Source organism: Hemibagrus wyckioides, linkage group LG16 (assembly GCF_019097595.1).
Source record: "Hemibagrus wyckioides isolate EC202008001 linkage group LG16, SWU_Hwy_1.0, whole genome shotgun sequence".
Classification (NCBI taxonomy): Eukaryota; Metazoa; Chordata; class Actinopteri; order Siluriformes; family Bagridae; genus Hemibagrus; species Hemibagrus wyckioides.
The window spans coordinates 11,857,536-11,880,154 of record NC_080725.1 but is presented as its reverse complement, the minus strand read 5'-3'; the positions used below and the strand labels follow the sequence as shown (position 1 = coordinate 11,880,154).

Below are 22,619 nucleotides of genomic sequence, written 5' to 3'. Positions count from 1 at the left end.
ATAATTTCATCTCAAACTTTCTGTCTGTTGAGCAGGAAGGAAGCACAGAGAGCAAGAGCGAGGGGCTGCAGGCGTGGAGTTGTGGGATACACATTACAGATGCAAGGCAGGCACTGTTTATGATTACTCTGAGAGCGGAGAGACAAAACCAGGGACATTCCAGGAGTCCAAGTGAATACCACATCCCATTTTTGATTAGGCTCCTACAGAAGAATGAGCAAACCACATAAAGCACATTCTCATGGGTCATTTGACTTTAGACTGGGGATAGTATAACACCTGGGTACCTCACACAAAATACACAGTACGGACCATAATCTAAAACCAAATTGGAATTATTATTTTCACATGGAATTTCAAATATAAATGAAGAAGCACAACAAGATGGTTGACAATCCGGATACAGTCCAACTCTACCAGATCTCCAGGCAACTGATGATGAAAGTACCGTTTGTTCACTGTGTGGGAGAGGTTATTTTGTGGCCCTGCTTTTCTCCCACTACACCAAGCTCCTATCTTTATCTGAAGTACTTCAAGACGGTTGGCCTGGCCAAGCCCCAGAGAGAGAGAAGAGAAAGGGCGGAGAAAAAAAGGAGGGGGCCATGAGTGGCATTTAACTACATATGTTTCACAATTATGTTAAATATTCTTTTCTTCAGATGGAGGCACAGAGTATATCCCAATACAAACACTCAAAGCAAGAGCAAGAGTTCAAAGTAAGCATGAGCATGTATGTTTGTGTACAAACAATTTTACAGACAAAAGCTTGATTCTGGGTTTTGATTCTCACTTTCCCTACTGTTCAGCTATAAGAAATCAGGTATAGCAAATCAGTTTTTGGATGCTAGACATTCATTTTCCTCCAATGAGCATTTAACTAAAAGTCCGAACATGTCGCTCAGGTTCTAATGTTTTAAAAGGTTTTTTTTGTTTGTGTTTTGTTTTTTTAAGCTCACATCCGGGTTAGGAGAATCAGTGTCTGTACATTTCTTGAGCAGGAAACACTTATGCCACTCTTAAAGTGTAATTGTGGTTCTCTCTGTTCTTTTCTTCTTACAACTATATCTGACATATAAAGTATTTATTTCTCTACAGAGCTGTGTGCAACTTCTTAATGTCTGACTTGTTTTGCACAAAATAATGATTTAGAGTCCATAGTGTGTTCATTTGCAGTGTGTTTATTTTTATGTGTCACTGTAGAGCTGCTCATTTATGCAATTCTCAAATGAAATAATCCTAATAAATTCATCGTAAAATCTATAAGAGCTTCTTTTAATGTTTATACCAAATATCAGAATGTGATCTCAGTGATTGTGACATGGTAGTTGGTGCCAGATGTTCTGTTTAAAATATTTGTGAAATGTTAAAGGTTGTAAAAACAAATATCCAGTGTGCAGCAGTTCTGTTTGAAGAGAGAGGTCGGGGAGAATGGCTGACCATTTCAAGCCGACAGGAAGTCTACGGAACTCAGATAATCACTCTTTACAACCTGAGCAGATCATATCAGGTTCTACTCCTGTGGGCACAGGCTCACAGAAATTTGGCACATGAAGTTTGAAAAAAGTCTAATAACGTAGGATTTTAAGACTAAACAACTTTGGCCAGCTGTGGAAAAAAATTGTGAGCCAAGATGAGCTTTGATTCACTTTGTCATCACTAGTGCAAGCATTCTCCCCTCCCCAGTACTTTACTGTTTACCAAATTCATCCCACTCCTCTTCACCCTCCCTCCATCTGCCTCTGCAATCTCCTCCCCTTGTGAGCTGAGGGTGTTGTGGGAACATCTTAGCTGCCTAAGCTGGCATCACCTCCAGCACGCTACACACTTCTTCTAAGTCAGGACAGACAAGTTCCACTATTCCATCACTGAAGACTGTCTTCAGTCTTCAGTCTACCTTCGGATCACCCTTCCACTTTCCAGCACAGTGTCTCAGCGAGTATCACTACAGAAAGGAGTTTAATTGTGCTAAGAAGGGTAAGTGTGGCCATCAGTCTCTTTTGTCATCTGTATATTTGTGTCATTCTGGTACAGTTCAGTTTAATAGATGAGTTTGGATTTGATCTTTAGAAGAAGTTCACACATTACACATGCTTTCATTTTTCCCAGTGAGAACTCATGCCAAATGAATTAATTCAGGTTTGGAAATAATATATTACCTCCCCGGTTCAATAGGAGACAGATGCTTGAGTGCTTGAGTTCTGTAGTGGTAATTCAGGTCTTAGAGAAAGAAAGCCTTCATCTTTAATTTGCATATAATTGAATATACATCATGGTCCACTCTAATTGTTTTGCTCTGCTGATTACGAAATCAGATGCACACCTGCAAGTCAAAAGCCATTGTTTTTCCTGGACACGTCTGGCTGTCTTGCTTTGTTTTTGTTTTTGGTTTCTGGCCTCAATAAAAGAAGTCCCTGGAGATTTGTTATACTTTTTGAGTTCTTGTGCAGTAGGGTATTGTGTTTTAATGGCTTTAAATGAGCTGTGACATGATTTCATACAGAGGAGGTCCAAAGTTATGTCCTTTCTTCTCTTGTGAACATTTCAGATCAGGAAGTTTGGAGTTTGCTCTGTCCGGTAGCTCACAGCAGCGACCATGACCAAAAGCACCGGGGAGAACCCACGCTCTCGCAGCCGGGTACAGAGGATCCGCGAGGACATCCAACTGCGCTCCCTGAAGGCCAGAAAGAAAGTAGAGGACATCACCAAAGATGACGTTAAGACCTTCTTGAGGAGGAATGCCTTTGTGCTGTTTACCATTGGGGCAGTTGCTCTTGGCAAGTGCATTTTCCAGTCTGTATCTGATCTCAAGTAATTACTTAACTAAATAATCCTAGTCTAAAACACGAAATAGGAAGCTACATACTGTACAGAAAAACAATAATGATATAATTTATTATAATTATTGATGTCCTCTTTATGATCAGGCATCATACTCGGATTTGCCCTGCGGCCATATAAGATGTCCTACAGAGAGGTGAAATATTTCTCCTTCCCCGGAGAGCTCTTAATGCGCATGCTCCAGATGTTGGTCCTCCCCTTGCTGGTGTCCAGTCTGGTCACAGGTCTGTATGAAACAGCAAGATCAACAGTTGCTTCCTTTCATATTTTATGGCATGATGAAATACTACAGCATTTTTTCATATTAAATCTGCAGATCTTAAGGATCTCCTCTATCCTTAAGGGGGATAAGTCACACCACTAAACAAACATGCTGAACATTTTTGCTCAGGCTACACCTGGTATTATGTTGTGTTGTTAAGGATCGTTGGAGTGTGTAGTGTGATTACATAAATTTAGTCTGAATGGAATTACAGATAGGATGCAGTCTCCATGATGTATCTTGATATGACTTGGTGACTGCAGACATTTTGGTACATTTTTAACTTTGAGCAAATTGTTAATAAATCCTAAAAGCACATAGCATGTAACTACACATTGATTTTGAAGATCAAATACTTTTTGTCTCTTTTTTCTGCAGTGGCATGAGTGTCTTCATTGTGGTTGCAGTGTTAGAAGAGGTAGGCTAGACTGAAGCAGAGCTTGTGCTGAGAAGTGGAAGAGACTCGGGCTAGGGTTTGCAGCTAATCAGCGTTGTGAAGTTTGTGATGGGTCAAACTAAGCCTCCCAAAAAGCACCCCCACCCCCGTTGTATCCCTCCTGCTTCGTTTCACTCATATAAAAGATACAAAGTGCCCTCCTCCTCTCCCTTCAAAGCCATATTGTCTTGTTGCATTCCATGAACAGACACATGCAGCCAGTTGCTTAAGGCATTTTGCTTAGAAAGACTGCTAATCACTCTAACATTTCTACATAAAAATAATAGATATTGTGATAATTTGACTTTTTAAATTTTGTGATTTTTGGTTTTCCATCATACCCCATTACCCTCCTTTTTAGAGGTCAGCATGGTTGCTCCATTAGTAGCCCTTTTCCCAAATGCCTCCATTCTGTCAAGGGCTAAAGAGGGCCAAGAGGGTGACATGTATGAGGGGGCTGTTTTGTCCTATCCACTCTTTGTAGTTTTTCTTTTTTTTGTACTCAAAGTGAGTGACTAGGTTCTTTTTGGTTTGGCAAAAAACTGTTTGGTGTCTCCGTGGAGATGCAGAAAGCCACCAGGGGTTTGGGCAGGTGAAGGAGTTTCTCAGACCTGTCACAGAGAAAAAAAGAGAGAGAGAGAAAAAGAGAGAGAGAGAGAGAGAGAGAGAGAGACAGTGGGTTAAGGAGGATGAGAGGAGGAGGCCTGAGGAAGAGAGGGGTGTGGCAGTGAGAATGTGAAAAAATGAGCTGAAAGAGAAGGCCTCTAATAGGGCTGCCCCCAACAGGATTAAAGGAACACATACATCTCTTTTGCACAATAGACGCTTTTTCTTTCACTGCTGTGAATGCAACATAACAGCTTTCAGCACTGAAAATGGTAAGCTAACTGTGTTCTGGGCATTCTCAGTAAAAGTTCTTTCTTTTACAATGCCTTCTTTTGGGGCCCCTCCATGGAACCCCTTAAAACCACTTTAATGACTCATTCTTCAGTTCCTCAATTTTCTCTGACTTCCATGCCAAAAAAAAGCACTGGTCTGTGTACCGAAGTCAAATGGTACTAGAAATGAAAATTTCTGGCTCTTTGTGTCCATCAATCCTTTTATGGCTTCTTCATGTACCTGTAAAGCTGATTCAAGCTACACAAACCAATAAATTTTAGGATATTTTGAATCTTGACCTGGCAAGCACTACCCCATAGTGACCAAGCAGTAGGTGAATGTATGTGTTTTCTCACCAGGCATGGCAGCACTTGATAGTCGGGCTTCAGGCAAGATGGGGATGCGAGCCGTGGTGTACTACATGACCACCACATTCATCGCTGTGTTCATCGGAATCATCATGGTCCTCATCATCCACCCTGGCAAAGGCTCCAAAGATGAGTTTACTCAGCAACAGAAAATAGAGCAAGTCAGCCCAGCAGATGCCTTCCTGGACTTGATCAGGTACTGCAGAAATGATCTGCACAACTGATTGATTTGTGACATATGATCTAAGGCTTCTGGCTAATACCAGTTTTGTGATTTGTCTTTTTCAGAAACATGTTTCCTCCCAACCTTGTTCAAGCTTGCACACAGCAGGTAGATATGGAGTAGATTGTATCTGATTCCTTGTCTTGGAACGCCTTGTTGCGGGTGTTTCCTTTTGTTCTGTGAATTAATGTTATACTTTCACCCTGAAATATGGCTAAACAAAGATGTGGTCATGGGATAGTGTTTTCTCCAGAAAGAAATTATTCTTTGTTATTTGGTTCCCTGTTGTGCAGGAAACCAGTTTCTCATCAGATTTAATGAGGCTATGCTTTCTAGCCTTTCAGAAGCCACACAAAAAGCTTCGCGGAGAATATATTATCACCCTTGGATACGCACAGCTTCTGAGGGAGCCTTGACTGTTTTAATGGTGCAGTCATGTATAACAACTAATGACAAAGTATCAACGTTTTTCATACTGGACCAAAATGGTTAAGTTTGGATGCTGGGAAAGGGAGGTGCAACAACCATTTGATGGATTGGATTGTAAATTTAAGAGGACACAGCTGTGGGTAGAGCTTTGGCCGGACAGTAGCAGTACCATGGTCTGGTGTTATGGGGGGAGGAAGGGGTACGGAAACCAAGAGACGGGGAACTGCTGGGGCCACACAATGACATGGAAGGCATGACAGTGGAGCAAGACACTGTGGTCCGGACGCTCTCCACAGGGAAGTACTGGAGCCAGCTGGATCTGAGAGAATGCATTTCACTAAAATTAAAGGATAGCATTGTCTCATTCATATTTATGCAGATATACATGATGAACAAAAACAATGCTCTTGCATATAGGTCGTACAGTATATCGATCCCTATTGCATTCACATTTACCCATTAGTTCCCATGAGACTGATATGATTTAAAACAAACACATAGTGGTTTATTGTATCATATAACAGAAAGAAAGTTACACTTAGGGTCTATGTTCTATTTGCTACTTAATATAGTGGGAATACAACCTTAATATAGTGGGAATACAACCACTTGTCAGACAAGTGACAACAAATGTCACTTGTCTGTCTTAATTAGTCTACATTTCTTGTTCATTTCTCTAATCCTGTTTCTTCCATCTCCCCACAGTTCAAAACCCAATATGGCAAAAGAGTTATACATGTGAAGGTGATAGTGAATGAGAGCATTTTCAATCTGACCAACGTGACCCAAGAGATTGCTCAGGAAGAGATCATCCCACTCTCTGGCACCACAAGCGGAGTCAATGCTCTTGGGCTGGTCGTGTTTTCCATGTGCTTTGGCCTGATCATTGGGAATATGAAGGAAGAAGGCCAAGCACTCAGGGACTTTTTCGACTCCCTCAACGAGGCTATCATGCGTCTGGTTGCCATCATCATGTGGTGGGTGCTGTTATGTGAGAACCACATAAGCATGGGATGCATTGTATTGAGTTTTTATCACTATAAATTAAATTGTACTTAATGATCGTGAAACAAAAAACACACCACTTACAAGTACCTTTGCTTGATTCTTGCCCATTGAAGGTATGCACCAATCGGCATCCTCTTTTTGATTGCTGGCAAAATCGTGGAAATGGATGACATCACTGAAATGGGAGGGCAACTAGGCATGTACACTGTGACGGTCATCATAGGCCTCCTAATCCATGGCATTGTTATTCTACCTACTCTCTTCTTTGTCATTACCCGGAAGAACCCCTTCATCTTCATCACTGGCTTATTGCAGGCCCTAATCACCGCCTTGGGAACATCGTCCAGGTAGATCACGAGAGCAATTTCTGAGATGGAATCTCTAAAATCTTTAAAACGTGTGTGTGGCTCAGCTAAAGCTTGCCCTCATCTTTTCTTCTGTTGCCTCCTCTTCCAGTTCAGCCACTCTGCCCATTACATTCAAGTGCTTAGAGGAGAACAATAAAGTTGACAAGAGGGTGACCCGCTTTGTGCTGCCAGTTGGCGCAACCATCAACATGGATGGAACGGCACTGTACGAGGCGCTGGCTGCAATCTTTATTGCACAGGTCAACAACATGGAGATGAATTTCGGACAGATCATAACTATAAGGTGGGAATGTGCTGAAATCATATCGGCTGTCGCAAGTGAAATCTGATCAAATATTTCTAAATATGAATAACATATCTACTCTATACACTATATAGCTACTCTGTCAGCTATCCTCTTGAACATGAACCAGTTTATGAATAGTGATGTCACTATATACAGTAAATAATTTTAATTATAATATATCTCTCATGTCTCATATATATATATATATATATATATATATATATATATATACATATATATATATATATATATAAAAGTTTGGACACACCTTCTAATCCCATGGTCTTTCCTGATGTTTATGTCTTTCTACATTGTAAAACAATGCTGAAGGCGGCCAAAATACACAATAATGTCGTTTGAACAGTTGATATTGAGATATGTCTGCTACTGATGCTCTGTAAAGCCTTCATAACGGCTCTAATCTGAGGTGCCGTTAATTGGTGATTTCTGAGGCTGGTAACTCTAAATGAACTTCTCCTCTGCAGCAGAGGTAAATTTTGGTCTTGCTTTACTGGGATGGTCTTCATGTGAGCCAGTTTCATCATGGTGCTTGATGGGTTTTGCAAATGCACTTGACAATACTGTTCTTACAAGAACTATTCCAGAACACCTGACCTTCATGTCTTAAAATAACAACTGACTGTTTTTTGTTGTCGTTACATATGGATTACTTAAGTCCATGTGTTTTATTTCATAGTTGGAAATCTCCAGTATTGTTCTAGAATGTAGAAAATAAATCCCTAAACAAAAAACACTGAATTAAAAGGTGTGTCCAAACTTTTGACTGGTAGTGTATATATAAAAATCGAGAAAATGGTATTTAATCTTTAAAGCAATAAGGTTAAGAAGTGATTTACAAATGTATCAATTAGAAGATCAGATTCACAGAGTACCTAATTAAATGACATAAATTAATGATAGATTTATTGTCTCCATGACACACTGAAAGTTATATATTTATAAGTTATATATAATTATAATATATTTTGTTTTACAAATTGTTTCTACCATTGTAGAACACATTTTGTAGAGTGCATTTCATACTCTCATGCTAAGAAAGTTTCTTTGTTTATTTGCGCAGCATCACAGCCACAGCTGCCAGTATCGGTGCTGCTGGAATCCCCCAGGCTGGACTGGTGACCATGGTCATCGTGCTGACCTCTGTGGGCCTCCCCACTGACGACATCAGCCTTATCATCGCAGTTGATTGGTTCCTGTGAGTGCTCCATACCTCCAGTTTCACACTTTCAATCTATCACGAATTGCATGGCACATGATTATTACATTCTTATATAATGAATCAATGGTAACATATTTAACCACGGCTTTCCTGTGAAACTTAATTTCTACATTACACTCTTTAACACGTGGTTGCTTTTTTCTGTATCTACCCTAGTGACACACTTCTAAAAGCCCATGGGTCTTGCTCCATTTTTTTTCGGAGAATTTCATGTCATTTCAGTTGGTTTTAACATAGAAACATAATTAGGTTAGGCAAATTAATCATTCCAAATAGAATCCCCTTCCCATAAATTACAGAGCTAATTGGATAGGAAAAAGGCCTAGCTCTTAAACTGGGGTGGATAAATTGGAAAGAAAGTTCAAGACTTAGGCTGTGGAAGAAAGAAAAAAATGATGATGATGATGATGATGATGATGCTCCGGCTTCACAGGGACCGACTGCGCACGACGACCAACGTGCTGGGTGACTCTATAGGAGCAGGCATCGTGGAGTTCCTGTCCCGAGATGAGCTGCAGAATGGCGATTTGGAGATGGGCAACTCTGTATTGGAGGAGAATGAGGTGAAGAAGCCTTACCAGAAGATTCCTCAAGAGAACGAGTATGAGAACGAGAAACCTCCAGACAGTGAAACAAAGATGTAGTGTCCGGTTGTGGTGTGTGTTCCCAAGCAGGGATTTCTTTGTGTGTGTGTGTGTGTGTGTGTGTGTGTTATTCTTTTTTTTTCATTGGCTACCATTTTTCTTTCATTGGGTACCATTTCTTTTTCATTGTTTAGTATCCCTGTCAAATTTCCATTATTCATTGACTCCTCATTTTACATTAATCATCACCTGTGAATCATTTTAAGACTTATTGGTTATATCATGACTGGTCACGCTGTAGAAAAGGAATTGAATTCCTGCAGGAATTTGAAGGTTTAAATAGGTAAGACCAGATGATGGACTATAGAAAGTAAAGTAACGATTTGACTTGTGATAAAATCTGTTATGATTAAACTGAAGAGTGTAAAGTAAAAAAGAGCTGAATGGAAACTAGAGGGTCGTGTGTCACATAATTGAATAGTGTCCAGTGGTATATTCACAATATAGTATTTTGTTGATTTATGGATCGACTGGGAAAAATGAGTTGATTTATAATTTGTTCAAAGCATCGCACTGGGGTTGGGATAATATTACAGGCGATCCAGTCAATCTTTTTGGCTCCTAACATCCAGCAGTTAAATGACAAGATGCGAATATTAAACTCAGTAGGAATGCCTACTTGCTCCAGTATGTTGCCCGTGTGTTTAAAACTACCAGTATTATCTGTTTCTAGTGAGGAGACAACTAGCTTTATAAGGCTTTGATTTATTCACTCAAGTCAAAAAGATTTTTCTTTTACTGTCTGCTTCATTTTTTTTTCTTTGTACTTACCTTATCTTTATTGTAATGCTGGAAGGATCATAATGTTCACAGTATTTTGATACACATTACCGGTTACAGTGTTAATTTCCCTCGTTCATCTCTAGGACATCCTGGTAGCACACTTGAAGCACTCAAATGCTACCCCTTTGCTGCCATTTGCTAACATAAATAGATTCTATTATATAAATAGCATATTATTTAGTTGTAGCTTTGGAGAGTTAATTGTAGTTATTGTGAATGATATTGTGAAGTCTCCTGCAAGAGACTGCACTCAGCTGGAAGAAAGTGTCATTTTGAGAAGCGGATAAATTCAGGATCCGACACTACAGACATAAACATGCTGAGCGTCTACTAACTCACTCAAACAGAAACTGTGATTTTGTTTCTTTTGTGATGTGTCTATGGGGATTTTGTTCATCTTGCTGGTCATTTACCCCTTAGACGCACACACACACAAAAAATAAATAAATAAATAAATAAATACTGTATGTGGTTTCAAACTACATGGAATATATGAAACTGTAGGTTTGTCTATGGTAAATATAGTTTTGAATAAAATTGAAAAGAAAAAAAAGAGGTACAATGTCTCTGAAGGTGTGAATTTAATGGGAATGAGTGTGTGTGTATGTGTGTGGTAGGTGAATTAGCATCCCAGAATGAAAAATTACACATTAAGAAATTCCTCTCAAGGAGAACAACAGTCACAGTACTAATGCCTAACAATCCCAAAAACTACAGAGGAAAAAAAACCAGAAGAAAGTAATTTTTGTGGATTATCTATTTAAAATATCTACTTAAAATATAGTAGCTAGCTAGCAAACGCTACCCACCTACCTAGCCTATTTTTACCTAGTATCATTGACTAGCTTTACCTCAGGTATCATGTCATTGCACTTACCTTGCTGCTTCACCATCATATATATATATATATATATATATATATATATATATATATATATATATATATATATGATGGTAAAATAGAAGAAATAGAAGAAATAAATTAAAACAAGGTTCATTTGCTGAAGTGCTGAAGCAAGAAAAAGTTTTGGCACCTTGATTTACAGTAAGATTAATAATACTGTATGTTGTGGGCTACTGTGTTGTTACAGCAGTGTTAGTGTAGCTATATCGTTCATAAATATGATTTAATCTGCTAGTACTGCAAATATTTCCCATGTCTTAAATGCATGTACAGTACTATGTTTGACCACACATTTACAGACCTGTGTTACAGTGTTGTGATGCAGCATCATTTTTTTCTCTAGCGGTCTGTTCAGTTATGGTACTAAATGAGAGATTTTAAATGTAATACCATGATTGAACTTTTCAAGTCATGCCATGATTGCTTAAAATACCAGACATGGTAAAGAAAAAAGTTGTAATCCTTTCATTCAAACCAAACAAGGTATCATTAAACGTATAGTTCAGCTATCTGTTATTTTGTGTAAAGTCGAATAACTACTAATAATTGCAGCTTTAGTACAGAACAGTCACATGAAATTTATTCAGGTTATTTTAAACACTTTTCCAGATGTAGTACATGTCTTTTTATTTCCACATATGACTGTATGCATAATTTTTTACATTTTAATTTTGCACATGCAGTGGAGGTGTTTTTATTTTTACAGGGGATTTTTCACAATACCAGAAACAGCTACATTTAAAATGCATTGATGATATACATTATTATAATAATGTGCACAATACTTAAATAGAACATTAAAATGTGCTTGATAATAAGCAGGTGTGTACATTTATTTATACATTATATTGCCAAAAGTTTGGGACGTCTGCCTTTACATGCACATGGATGTAATATGGAGTTGGCCCACCCTTTGCATCTAGAACAGCTTCAACTCTTATGGGAAGGCTTTCCACAAGGTTTAGGAGTGTGTTTATGGGAATTTCTGACCATTCCTCTAGAAGTGCATTTGTGAGGTCAGGTACTGATGTTGGATGAGAAGGTCTGGCTCACAGTCTCCACTCTAATTCATCCCAAAGGTGTTCTATCAGGTTGAGGTCAGGACTCTGTGCAGGCCAGTCAAGTTCCTCCACAACAAACTCGCTCATCCACATCTTTATGGACCTTGCTTTGTGTACTGGTGTGCAGTCATGTTGGAACAGGAAGGGGTCATCCCCAAACTGTTCCCTACAAAGTTGGAAGCATGAAATTGTCCAAAATGTCTTGATATGCTGAAGCATTAAGAGTTTTTTTCACTGGAACTAAGGGGCCAAGCCCAACTCCTGAAAAACAACAGCTGAATGCAATGATTTGGAGGGGTGTCCCAAAACTTTTGGCAACATAGCGTAGACTAGAGGGAAGTTTAAGAAACGCCAAGTTACACCAAATGTGAACATTTACTGCCACCTTGTGGACTATCTGAGCAATAGCAATACCAAATCAAAAAACATTCAGCATGACCAGAAACATCTTCATCTACACAATACATTTCTTGTGAAAGCATGCTTCATAATTGTTGTTTTTTAAGTAATGAAAATGTCATGTTTTTGTACTTATTACTTTTGTATAATCTGCTCTCTCAAAACTCTTATTATATTATATAATATCCATTGAGCAGCTACCAAAGAGTGTTGTTGTCTTTAGAATAATTTATTACCTGCTTGAGATCAGCTAGGCTCACCAGAGAGGATCTTGTGTTTGGGAAAATGTTTTGGTTGCCATCTTGTTGTTATACTGTGACATACCCGCTGGTGCAGGTACACAATGGCCCTTTGAAATATGATACAATATTTTTCAAACAGAGGAATCTTGCCTTTGTTCAGAATTCAGTGAACAGTTAATGAGGTTACTATGAAGTCATTAATACAAAGGCAACTCTAAAGGAGCTTAAAAGATCCACAGGATGTTCCATAATAATTTGCTTCTAAAAGATTCTCTGGTCTGGTGAAACCCAAACTTGATATATATATATATATTTTTATCTGTACAAAGCAGAAGATTTGGCACAAATCCCACACCATTGCCACAGTAAAGCATGATGATGGTAGCATCATGTTATGGGTATATTTTTGGGAAAATTCGGGAATCAGGCCAGAGTTGAGGGCAAGATCTGTGGAGCCAAATACTGCAAAATGGTTATATTTTGCAGTAAATTTACCATGTCCATAAATTCACCATGACTCTACTGCTCTACTAAACAATAAATAAAATGTATAACATTTCTATAAAGTTACTTATTCATTTGCGATTTTGTTCTTTGTACCAGAATGTGGGTTTTACAATATTTTGGAATGCTTTTAAAAACTTTTTTTTAAAAAAGTGAAAATATCTTGACTATAGTCAGATTTATCACATATTCCTTATTACACGTTTATACCTGATCAAATACAAGAGTATTAAACTTATTACTGGATATATGAAAGGATATTAATGTTATAACACAGATACAGCTTCCGTATATGCTATTGTCTAATCTTGTACGGATCTACTACTAAATATTTTGCTGTGTGTTTTAGATTTTATTGCTATATTTGTATAAGGGGAGAAACATGGAATATAGTTGTATGTTATTATATCTTTTATTGTATACATGTTTAGAAAAAAAAAGTGTAGTCTACAGCCTGTACAGATTCAAAGAATTCAGGTTGAAAGGACATTCTACTATTTACTGTGTTTATCTTTGCATATTTTAATAATACAAACATGTAGCACTTACTGCAGGTTCCAATAACATGGTGATAATGATGTCAACTCAAACACGTGTTCTGTCAGTGCAGGAATAAAAAAAGCTCTATGACTCCTACAGATATACAGAATATTCTTATACTTATTTAAATAATGAGTATTTAAATATTTGAAATATTGGGATTGTTTTGGGATTGATTGGGGCCTGTGGGGTTTATTTTAGGTATAGGAGTCCCTCAATGCAAAACATTGGCAAAGATTACAATGATGAGCACAAAAGCAACAGCAGAGAGACGTTACACTTCAACATGCACTTGCGATTTGTGGTCCACTGCTTTCTCATCGTCCAGTAACTACAACTGTCACCAACTCTGGTTACAGTAACTGGGATGTCAGGCAATTAGCATCCAAGATGTTGGAAATTGATTGACCAATCACGTCTCTTATATTTAAAGGAGCACTTGATAAAGGCTTTTTATCTGAATAAACAGATATACTAACACTAATAAAGTAGTAAATCAGATTTAAGTGATAGCTTTGTCAGATATTTCAGGTTGGTGTGTACTGTGCGTTTATTAGCTGTGGCATTTTTGACTCCTGTCACTTCCTGCTCTGTGTTTAGGTTCTTAGTGTGTGTTGCACTTTCAGATTTCTACCGCTAGAGGGCGGCCGCGAGCTGTTTACAGTAAATAAATGACTCTAAACCCTAAAAAGAAACTCATTTCATTTTGTAAGCAAAAGTTTCAAAGAAAGTTACAAAATAAAGCTACTTTTTAAACTCTGGAAAACCTTTAAACTAATGCTATACCAGCACCATATGTAAGCAATTTACATTTCCAAGCATTACTATTTTATGTTTATAATGTTCTATAGCTTCTTGTATGATTGTTCCGTTTTAAAAGAACAAACACATTAACAGATAAAGCTTATCATTTTCATATACCTGCTTTTATTAAATATGAGAACATTTTTCTTAGTGAAATCAGTTGAAACAGTGACATTATATTGTGCTGCTATTATTACTATAATAATAATAATAATAATAATAATAATAACAACAACAACAACAACAATTATTATTAGTAGTAGTAGTAGTAGTAGTAGTAGTAGTATTCCTGAAATTAACCAGACTGTCTAAATATAAAGTGTTAGAGGAGGGTGAGGTAATAAGAAATAATAAATAAAAATAAACTGCAGTTATTATTAGTGTGTAATTAAACACGAAATATACCTGGCACCTGGTATTATTTGGAACAAAGCTGCTTCAATAAATATTAAGCTATAAGCTTTGCTAAGATTTTTTAAAACAATATTCTTAGCCTTTGTACAAATTAAATCTCACACCACAGTGTAATCCTAGATATTTAATAGCTTTTATATAACCAGAGAAAATGTTTAAATGATTAAGAAAAGTGTCACGGGGATGGATTTGCAGAAAGCTAACAGAAACCTGTGTAATAAATGGTAAACAATCTAATTTTTCCTAATTTCCCCCAAAATTGTGGAAAATGTTTATATCTTCTTTCACTTTTTGTGAAATAGAAACTCCCAACAGGCTGATGGTATCCCAAGTCTGTGACCTATGGAACCAATGTTAATGTATTCATTGATAGAGGCTTCAAAGCACTCGTGTAAGAGCATCTGCCAAATGCCAGAAATGTAAATGTAAATGTAAATAAAATATGTAAAGTACAATTATGCGTCGGTTCAGTGTTTCAGTGCTCTTACACGGTCAGTTTGTGCATCTTTAGCTAGACCCATAAAAAAGTAACACATTACTTGACATTTATAGTTTCACCAAATATGCAAAAGTATTCTGCTATATCGATTTGCTTCTCTTAAAATTTTACACATAAACAAAACATCTAATAATCTGGAATGCTTAGGCTGGAAAGAAACACAAAGAAGATCCACAGTTAAGGCCTTGAGTTTGAATGGAATTCTGAGACATTATTTTGACAAAACCATCTGCAAAATGAAGGTAAAGACTTTTGATGACCTGGAAGATCAAACAAGAGTGGTGCAGCCCTAGACTGCTCAAAAAGAATGAATAAATAGTGCAGCACTATTACCACATACAGATTCAAAGAAAATATTTTAGCAATGCAGGTTATGAGTCAGACTGGACTAAAGGTTTTAAAGAGCATTTAATATTAGTGATATGGCAATATTTATAGACATTTATTCCACACATAATGTGTGTTGTGGTATTTAGCTTTGTGCAAGTAGAGTGTAACATTATTCCATTTTTATTCATCTTTCTTTAAATGCTTAATACATCATGAAGAAAAGCAGAAAGTCCTTTTCGAAAACGTATAAAATGACACGGAACTGGCGACAGTTAATCTTTTATTTTTAATATTATTTTTTATTATTGAAAAGCATTCATTAATTAATGCTCCAGTATTGGTGAACAATGACATGTGACCGGTTACATTTTTTGAATCAGAGATTTGTTGTTGAGTCATGAGCCAAGCTGTTTGTAAATGATATCCTGTTTTTGGCTAATCTGCAACACTAGTCCCCGTCTATGCGTAATTTTGTTTAATAAGCCAGATTTTCAATGCTTAGGAGTTTTTCAGCAAAATCCAAAATTACAGAAGGTTTAGATATATAAAGTAAACTTACACTTGGTGCAGACTTTTATCTCTGTGGATCTCTGTGTTGATATGGCTTGTCTTTGCAAATAAGTAAATAGTAATAATAGTAATAATAATAATAATAATAATAATAATAATAATAATAATAAGTAAAGCAGTATTTTATGATGAAGAGAAAGAAACATAATATAAACAGCTGCTTTGTAGACTTACATATATCAGGTCAGAAAACATGCTTCAACCTGTAAAAGCAGCATGTGTAAAGTTAACCTGCAATGACAACTTTGACACTGAAAAGGGAAAAGGATTGTCCATTGGTTTGTTACCAATAACGATTCTCGAGACTACTGTAGAATTAGTAGTAGGAAAGAAAGCATGCAGAAAACAGCGGAAGTAGTTGTGGCTGAATCCCAAATAACCTCCGACTCCCTACATACACGCACTATCTCCGATAGGTAGTAATGGCATCCATGGAGTACTCTTTGGTCCAAAATGGAGTCGTTTGGGATTCGGCCTGAGTCGCTGCTGGTCGGTTTGGCGCCGGTGGAGGGAGTCATTCCCGCAGCGGTGCTTCCGGTCGGCATTTTGTTCTGCCAGAGAGAGAGGGGGGGAGAGTCTGAGTGGATCTCTTTTATCACCGCGTCAATAGTCTTTCTGGGGTTTTTTTCCGCCGTTAAATATTTCCCTGAAATCGCTTGGAATTTTACAAACATCTTCAATCGGCGCTGGAGTGTAAATCCGGACGAAAATCCACCGGTTGAAAGGAATGTTGTTTACCTCCCTCAAGGCTTCATGTTTGCAGTGAGAAGGAAGAAGAACGAACCCTCCCGACCCGGATTATTGTTGTTATATTACTCGGAGTAGCTGCAAAGAGCGACACAGGAACGGAGAGGGGAGCTCAAGAGGCTGATCCGAAACGTTTGCTACAATTTCTTTTTGTTAAACACCCAAGTCCTGAGGTAAATAACCAACGCACCGATCACTTCATTTATTCGCGGTCGATCAAAGAGAATTGCCTAAAATACCCGATAACATATCGGGGGCCGTGCGAAACTTCAATGTTATTCATCGCTCGCTCGGATTGGGTTAGCTTAAGCTAAGCTAGCTCCGCGGGCTTCTTTCCGTTCTCTCCGCCGCGCGTTGCCTTGTGTGGCCGATCCGCGGCGACGGGGCCACGGGCAAGTGACCTTAGGCGAGTCCGCGGTTCGCGGTTTTGTTAGCTAGCTACAAGGCCACGCTGGTCAAATGAACAAAAAATTGCCCAAATTCGACCTCTTGGCCGGTCTTGTTTCAAAACCGAACATGTTTTGAACACCGTAAGCAAAAAAAGAACTTTAGCTCATTATCTTAGCTAGCTAAAACGCTGCTTATAAACGAGAACAAGAAAAGGCCCGGCTAGCTGGTAGTTAGCCTAGCCAGTTAGCATTGTTTACACTGACTCGCCTACAGAGCTAGCTGGCAAATTGGCTGGTTTAGCTCAGTAGGCGAGTCATTGTAAACATTCTTCTTTTTAGCTGTCATGTAAGTTTGCGAGCTGCATATTTAGCAAGTTATAATCTTGCTATAGTTATAGTTATTTCGTTTCAGATTTGCTTCGTAGGTAACATTAGGCAGGTAAAACCAGTGTGTTTTCTTAGACAAGCAATACACAGAACATTTTTAATGTTTCCCCCTCCTCTAACACATGACGGCTTGTATCGCTTTAACAGGCTAAACTGATGTTTAGGATCAGATAAGCACTCAGAAAATATCTGGGAGACTCCAGGTTTTGAGTGAAACACACTCGTTAAGACAACAGTGAAGTCAGTGTGTTTTGCTGGATAGTCCTAGAAAGCAAACGCACACTTTCAAGGCATTTCCTGATGTCCAGGTGAATAAAAATACGAGGTGAACATACCAATTCTAGGCGCTCTAGTCCGTGTGTTATCTATCATAATATGGAGTATGTGAGGAAGTCGCAGTAAAATAGAAATGACCCAGATACTTAAGTCCTTGTTGTCAAATTTTTATGCCACTTCAGAGACTTTTGGCATGAAAAGCTCCAATTTCTAAACTTACCCAAATCAGATTTTAATTTGAAGCTTATGTGTAACACCACTAATGTCTCGTTATTGTGATGCGGTAGTGTTAAGTGAAGCGTAACTAACACACTGACACAGAGACGAATGCAGAACTTGGTTTAAAGCATTCACAACGTAATTCGTCCAGTGTTAGGATTAGATAAGAAGAAGCCCTGGGTAGATGCGAGGCTTTACGGAGATGCCACCGTGAGGCACAGTTTCGTTTAAAACTCGCTACAGTTAGCGTTAGCATACATTGCGGTTTGAAAAATATATCAAAGTTGAAGTTGACTCAGGGAAATTGAGCTGAAATTTGAAGTTTGTTCTTTAATTGACTCTGAGTAAAACTAGGAAATTTCACTCTAATGTAGCCTAGATAAACGAATTAATAAATAGAAGCGCGTGAGCTGGCTAAAATAAAGCTCTCGTTATTAGCCTCTCACCCGCCGACTGGCTGAACTGGCGAGCTAGCGAACTTTTGCAGTAATTAGTGCTCGAAAAACTCTTTGAAAAAGCTCAGTTAACATGTACCAACGCTGATTATGCTTGTTTTGTTTTAGCCGTGTAAGTAAGGTGACGTTTGGTGAAGCTAAAGTTAAACTTAGAAATGTTGAACAGCTAACCCATTTAATCTGTTAGCTGCCGTTGTGTTTGTTACAGAATTAAAGCTAGCGCTCGCGAGAATCAGGCTGAAACAGTTTGGATAGTTAGCATGGTGCTGCTGCTCATATAGCTGGTTATTTGTGCATTTCCCCGAACAAACCAGCGCTGACGGTATGGACAGAAATCTTTCTCGTTTTCAATGACTTCTTTGTAAAGGTGTTTACTCCCGTGTTTTCAAATTGCTAGCACAATGATTAGCTGGCTAGTTGTAAAGGCATGTAACGTTGTTTTGAAATAAGAATATGCTCGTGCTCCTTTAAATTACTTTTTGTAAATATTGATATTTCAAACAAAGTGGTGGCGGTATTTTTTAAGGTGCATTGCAGGGTTGTGTAAATGAAGGTTTTTTTTTTTCCGCACTCGGGAGTCACAAGGCTGACCCTTCATCTCCACAAGCTCTGTTTCGTTTTAAAAGAGAATGAATGGCCACAGCGGTGGTGCGACTAAAAGAAAAAAAGAAAGAAAAGTTTGGACAACACTTGGTGTATTTATGCAGTCTGATTAACGGAATTCTATTACACTTTTACTCTACATCACTTCATGTACTCTAGTGATATGTGGCTAATAATTTGTATTAATATAGCTGAGCCGCTTGCGCGTCACATTGTTATGCTAACACAGGAAACTAGCAAGCAGGAAGACAGGTCCTATCAGTTTGATGATTTATTTGAGTTTTGCCACTTTTCTGTGGTAGGAAGGTGGTTGTCATGTTTTGTTGCGTGGTGTTATTTTATCTTTTACTTTTTGTCATGATCCCTCACACACACTGTCTGTCTGTCTCTCTATCTGTCAGTCTCCCTCTTCCTGTCTATCTTAATGTCGGTCTCCCTCTTCCTCGATCTATTCTCTTAGTCTATCTATCTTTCCCTCTGTCTGTCTTCATATCTCTTTCTCTCTCTCATTTTTTTTGTATCCCTTTCATCCTCTTTCTCCCTCCTTCTGTCTGTCTCTGTTTCTCTGTCTCTCTCTCTTTCTGTCTGTCTTACTCCCTCCTTCTGTCTGTGTCGCTCTTTTTCTTTTACTCTGTCTCCAACCCACCCACCCCCACTCTCTCTCTCTCTCTCTCTCTCTCTCTCTCTCTGTGTGTGTGTGTGTGTTTCCCTCTCTGTACTCTATCTGCTAATCCTTTGTGCATGTTACGCTTCTCCCTCCCTCTCTGAGCAGTGTGGTTCTGCTGGAGGTCGCTGTGGGGGGCGTTATCTGTAATCCGAGATCTCCTGTTTATTTATTTGATCCCCGCCCCTTAAAGCAATAGATTCATGAATGAGAGTGATCTGGTCATCAGTTCCTGTTGGAGCTTAAATGGTGCTTAAAATGTTTATTAGTTCGGTATCTATTATGAAATCGTAAATGTTACCTTTGTACTGTCTTATTTGAAAAGTGAAAACACTTATTGAAAACTACAGCATTTTTGAAGCTTTCTTATTTGCTTCAAAGTTGAACTGGTCGCCATTTCACCAAAAAACAAATGTTGATATAATTGGGTTTTTGTTGTTGTTGTTTTAATGTTATATTTGAACTCAATCTGTTTGGTAGATGTAGATGCACTGTATCAGAATGAAACACATCTGTACACATCTGTGTGGTCATTTAGATTGTATAACGCGCACTCAGTGCAATCCCATAATTAGTGGTATTGAACTGTACCTTTCTTTGTCACTTTTTGGGGTACCAGCAAATCTACATCTATTGTACTTTAGAGTGTCTTTTAGCTATAAATTAGTCGCAATTGATTGCAATTTCAGTAAATATGCAGTACATAACTGGACCTTATGTACCATTTATGTGCTTTTACACAGTGGGACACCGTACACACTTTCCCAGGTAAAAGATACAAGCTACACCTAAAAGGTTCAAAAGATGTCCCCTTCATGGGATAACACCAGCGCTAAAAAGAAGTAGTTTTATTTCTGAATAATGCAAAATGCATTATAGTAAATTGTCAAGTGTGGAGTTAATTTTGAATTAATTTCCTATACAGTAGATTGCAAAATTGTGCATTTACTAAATGCACAATTTTGCAATCTACTCTATCGCAAATTATGATCCAGTACTGTTAATTAATTCAAACAGTAGTTTTTTTTTTTTTGTTTAGATTATTTTTGTTACACTCTAAAATTAGAAATCACAGACAAAAATCATGCTTTGAAAAGCATGGATCTTCAGGAATAACCTGAATTCCAGGATCTTAAAAAGCAAAACTATGCAAGAGGACAACATTCTCAAAGTTAAGGCAAAGCCAGTACAAAAGAGGTTTTCCCATGACCGTCTCAGCCTCAGACTTTATTGGAAAGAGGTAGTTTTAAAAGATATGTCAAAAAAAATTGGCCAGGCATCTGCTAGAGTTAGAACAGATATGTCTGAGAAAAAGTGGCGGATATTAGAACAGAGAGGATTCAAAAACTCCTCAGAGGATATGCAGAGTCATTGAAGGCAGGTTTTTATATAAAGGCAGGCAGATAGGCAGGTGAATAAGGATTTTTATCCAGACCTGCCTTCCTTTTCGTGTTTTGCATAAGTTCACATTTTAAAATTAGAGAACACTGATGTATGTTATCACTCTAAACTATGAGGAAAGCCAATCACTATAGCAGTCTGGAATAATGGGTAGGTGTTTGTTTTGAGTGAATAATATGAAGTAAGACCCCCTGGAAGCCCCTCCCACTTCCACCACCTTTTTGCAATGTGACTTTCTGTCCAGTATATGGACAATGATGTGAGTGCATACATATGAAATAGACAGCTTGTTTTTAACAAAAAGAAAAAAGTCCTAAATTTTGGACTGGTTGATAATTAGAAAGTGATTAAAATGTAGTTTGCGCTTCATGTATGGTAGTCAGGGGAGATGCTTTTAAATGGCTTGTAGTAGAAACTCGAGTGCACATGCATACAAGGTTTTACAGTGAGCACAGAAGGCTTGCGGAGGAAATCTGTTTTATCCAAGATGAAGACACTAGAAAAGTTTACATGCACACTAAAACTACAGCAGATCAGGGACAGCTGTTCTTCTTCCTCTTTTTTTGTGCATTACTGTTACAGTAAAAATGCTGTATATGCACACATTCTTTATTATGTATTTACCTTATGAAAAAGTGAAAAAATGATGTATAATTTTTTTGGCCAAGAGTGATGTCACAGCATGTAGCATTTAGCATGTAATATATTAAAAATCTACAATGAACAAACTATTATTTAACACATTTTCATTAATGGCATTATATTGTACTTTGATGTCACTGGAAAATTGCACTGAACTATAACTAGTACAGTAACAACTGACATGGTGTATTCACTTTCTTTCAAGGCGAATTACTGATTTATTTAATGATCTAGCACGTCATCAGTGCTGTTAAATGGTGTGAAACGTTCTGGCATGTAAAGACGGCGTGATTGACACCTGTAATGTGACATGATGCTGGAGTCTCCTCTGCTTACAGCTTTCACATCACCCTTTGCTACAAAGACTGTTGAACCCCCGTCACAGCGTTAGGGATGCAGATGAAGCCTATATCTCACAGTGCACCATTGTGTATTAGTGCATGGTGCACATTTAACACCTGTGTCCCACTTTTCCTTGTGTTTCATAAGCCTGAGTACATTTGTAGATGGTTGCAAAGTGTCATGTGATGTGCGGTTTCTTATGCAGGTTATGTAGGTCTCTTTAGTCCAGAGTTAACCTTTGCTTTGGCTGTATATTAAATGCATATTGACTCAAGTTGCATTGCAGATGTAGATGGATGCACTTTGTCTGTTGTGTTGTAGCCAAGCATACAGTCAGTGCAAGTTGAGCAGGTCTGTATTTGTATCGTTGTTTTGATTATGTGATGAATCAGTGTACAAGCTTTTCAGGTATTAGGTGTTATGATATTTTTGTATACAGAGGTAGGTGATATGACACAAATGG

General features: G+C 38.0%; 2 protein-coding genes across 3 annotated transcripts in view; both read left to right on the top strand.

Moving 5' to 3' along the window:
• Positions 1-1,782: 1,782 nt before the first annotated feature.
• On the top strand, positions 1,783-10,319 carry slc1a3b (solute carrier family 1 member 3b). The gene is made up of 10 exons (XM_058411076.1): positions 1,783-1,974; positions 2,546-2,774; positions 2,925-3,062; positions 4,775-4,979; positions 5,072-5,114; positions 6,141-6,412; positions 6,557-6,790; positions 6,900-7,094; positions 8,179-8,313; positions 8,771-10,319. Exons 2-10 carry the CDS (start codon positions 2,594-2,596, stop codon positions 8,979-8,981), a joined length of 1,614 nt encoding a protein of 537 aa, XP_058267059.1. The 5' UTR covers positions 1,783-1,974; positions 2,546-2,593; the 3' UTR covers positions 8,982-10,319.
• Positions 10,320-16,571: 6,252 nt separating this feature from the next.
• nipblb (NIPBL cohesin loading factor b) overlaps positions 16,572-22,619 on the top strand; it is a 29,939-nt gene continuing 23,891 nt past the window's right edge. Inside the window, exon 1 of one of the 2 annotated variants that reach the window (XM_058411662.1) lies at positions 16,572-16,951. The gene's annotated coding sequence lies outside the window, so the exon portion shown is untranslated. The remainder of the gene's footprint in view (positions 16,952-22,619) is intronic. The other variant, XM_058411663.1, reaches the window with a different exon arrangement.

Coding starts and splice junctions, on each gene's coding strand:
- slc1a3b (XM_058411076.1), top strand. CDS start 2,594: ATGACCAAAAGCACCGGGGAGAACCCACGCTCTCGCAGCCGGGTACAG. Junction 2,775..2,924: donor CATTGGGGCAGTTGCTCTTG/GCAAGTGCATTT, acceptor CTTTATGATCAG/GCATCATACTCGGATTTGCC. Junction 6,413..6,556: donor CTGGTTGCCATCATCATGTG/GTGGGTGCTGTT, acceptor TGCCCATTGAAG/GTATGCACCAATCGGCATCC.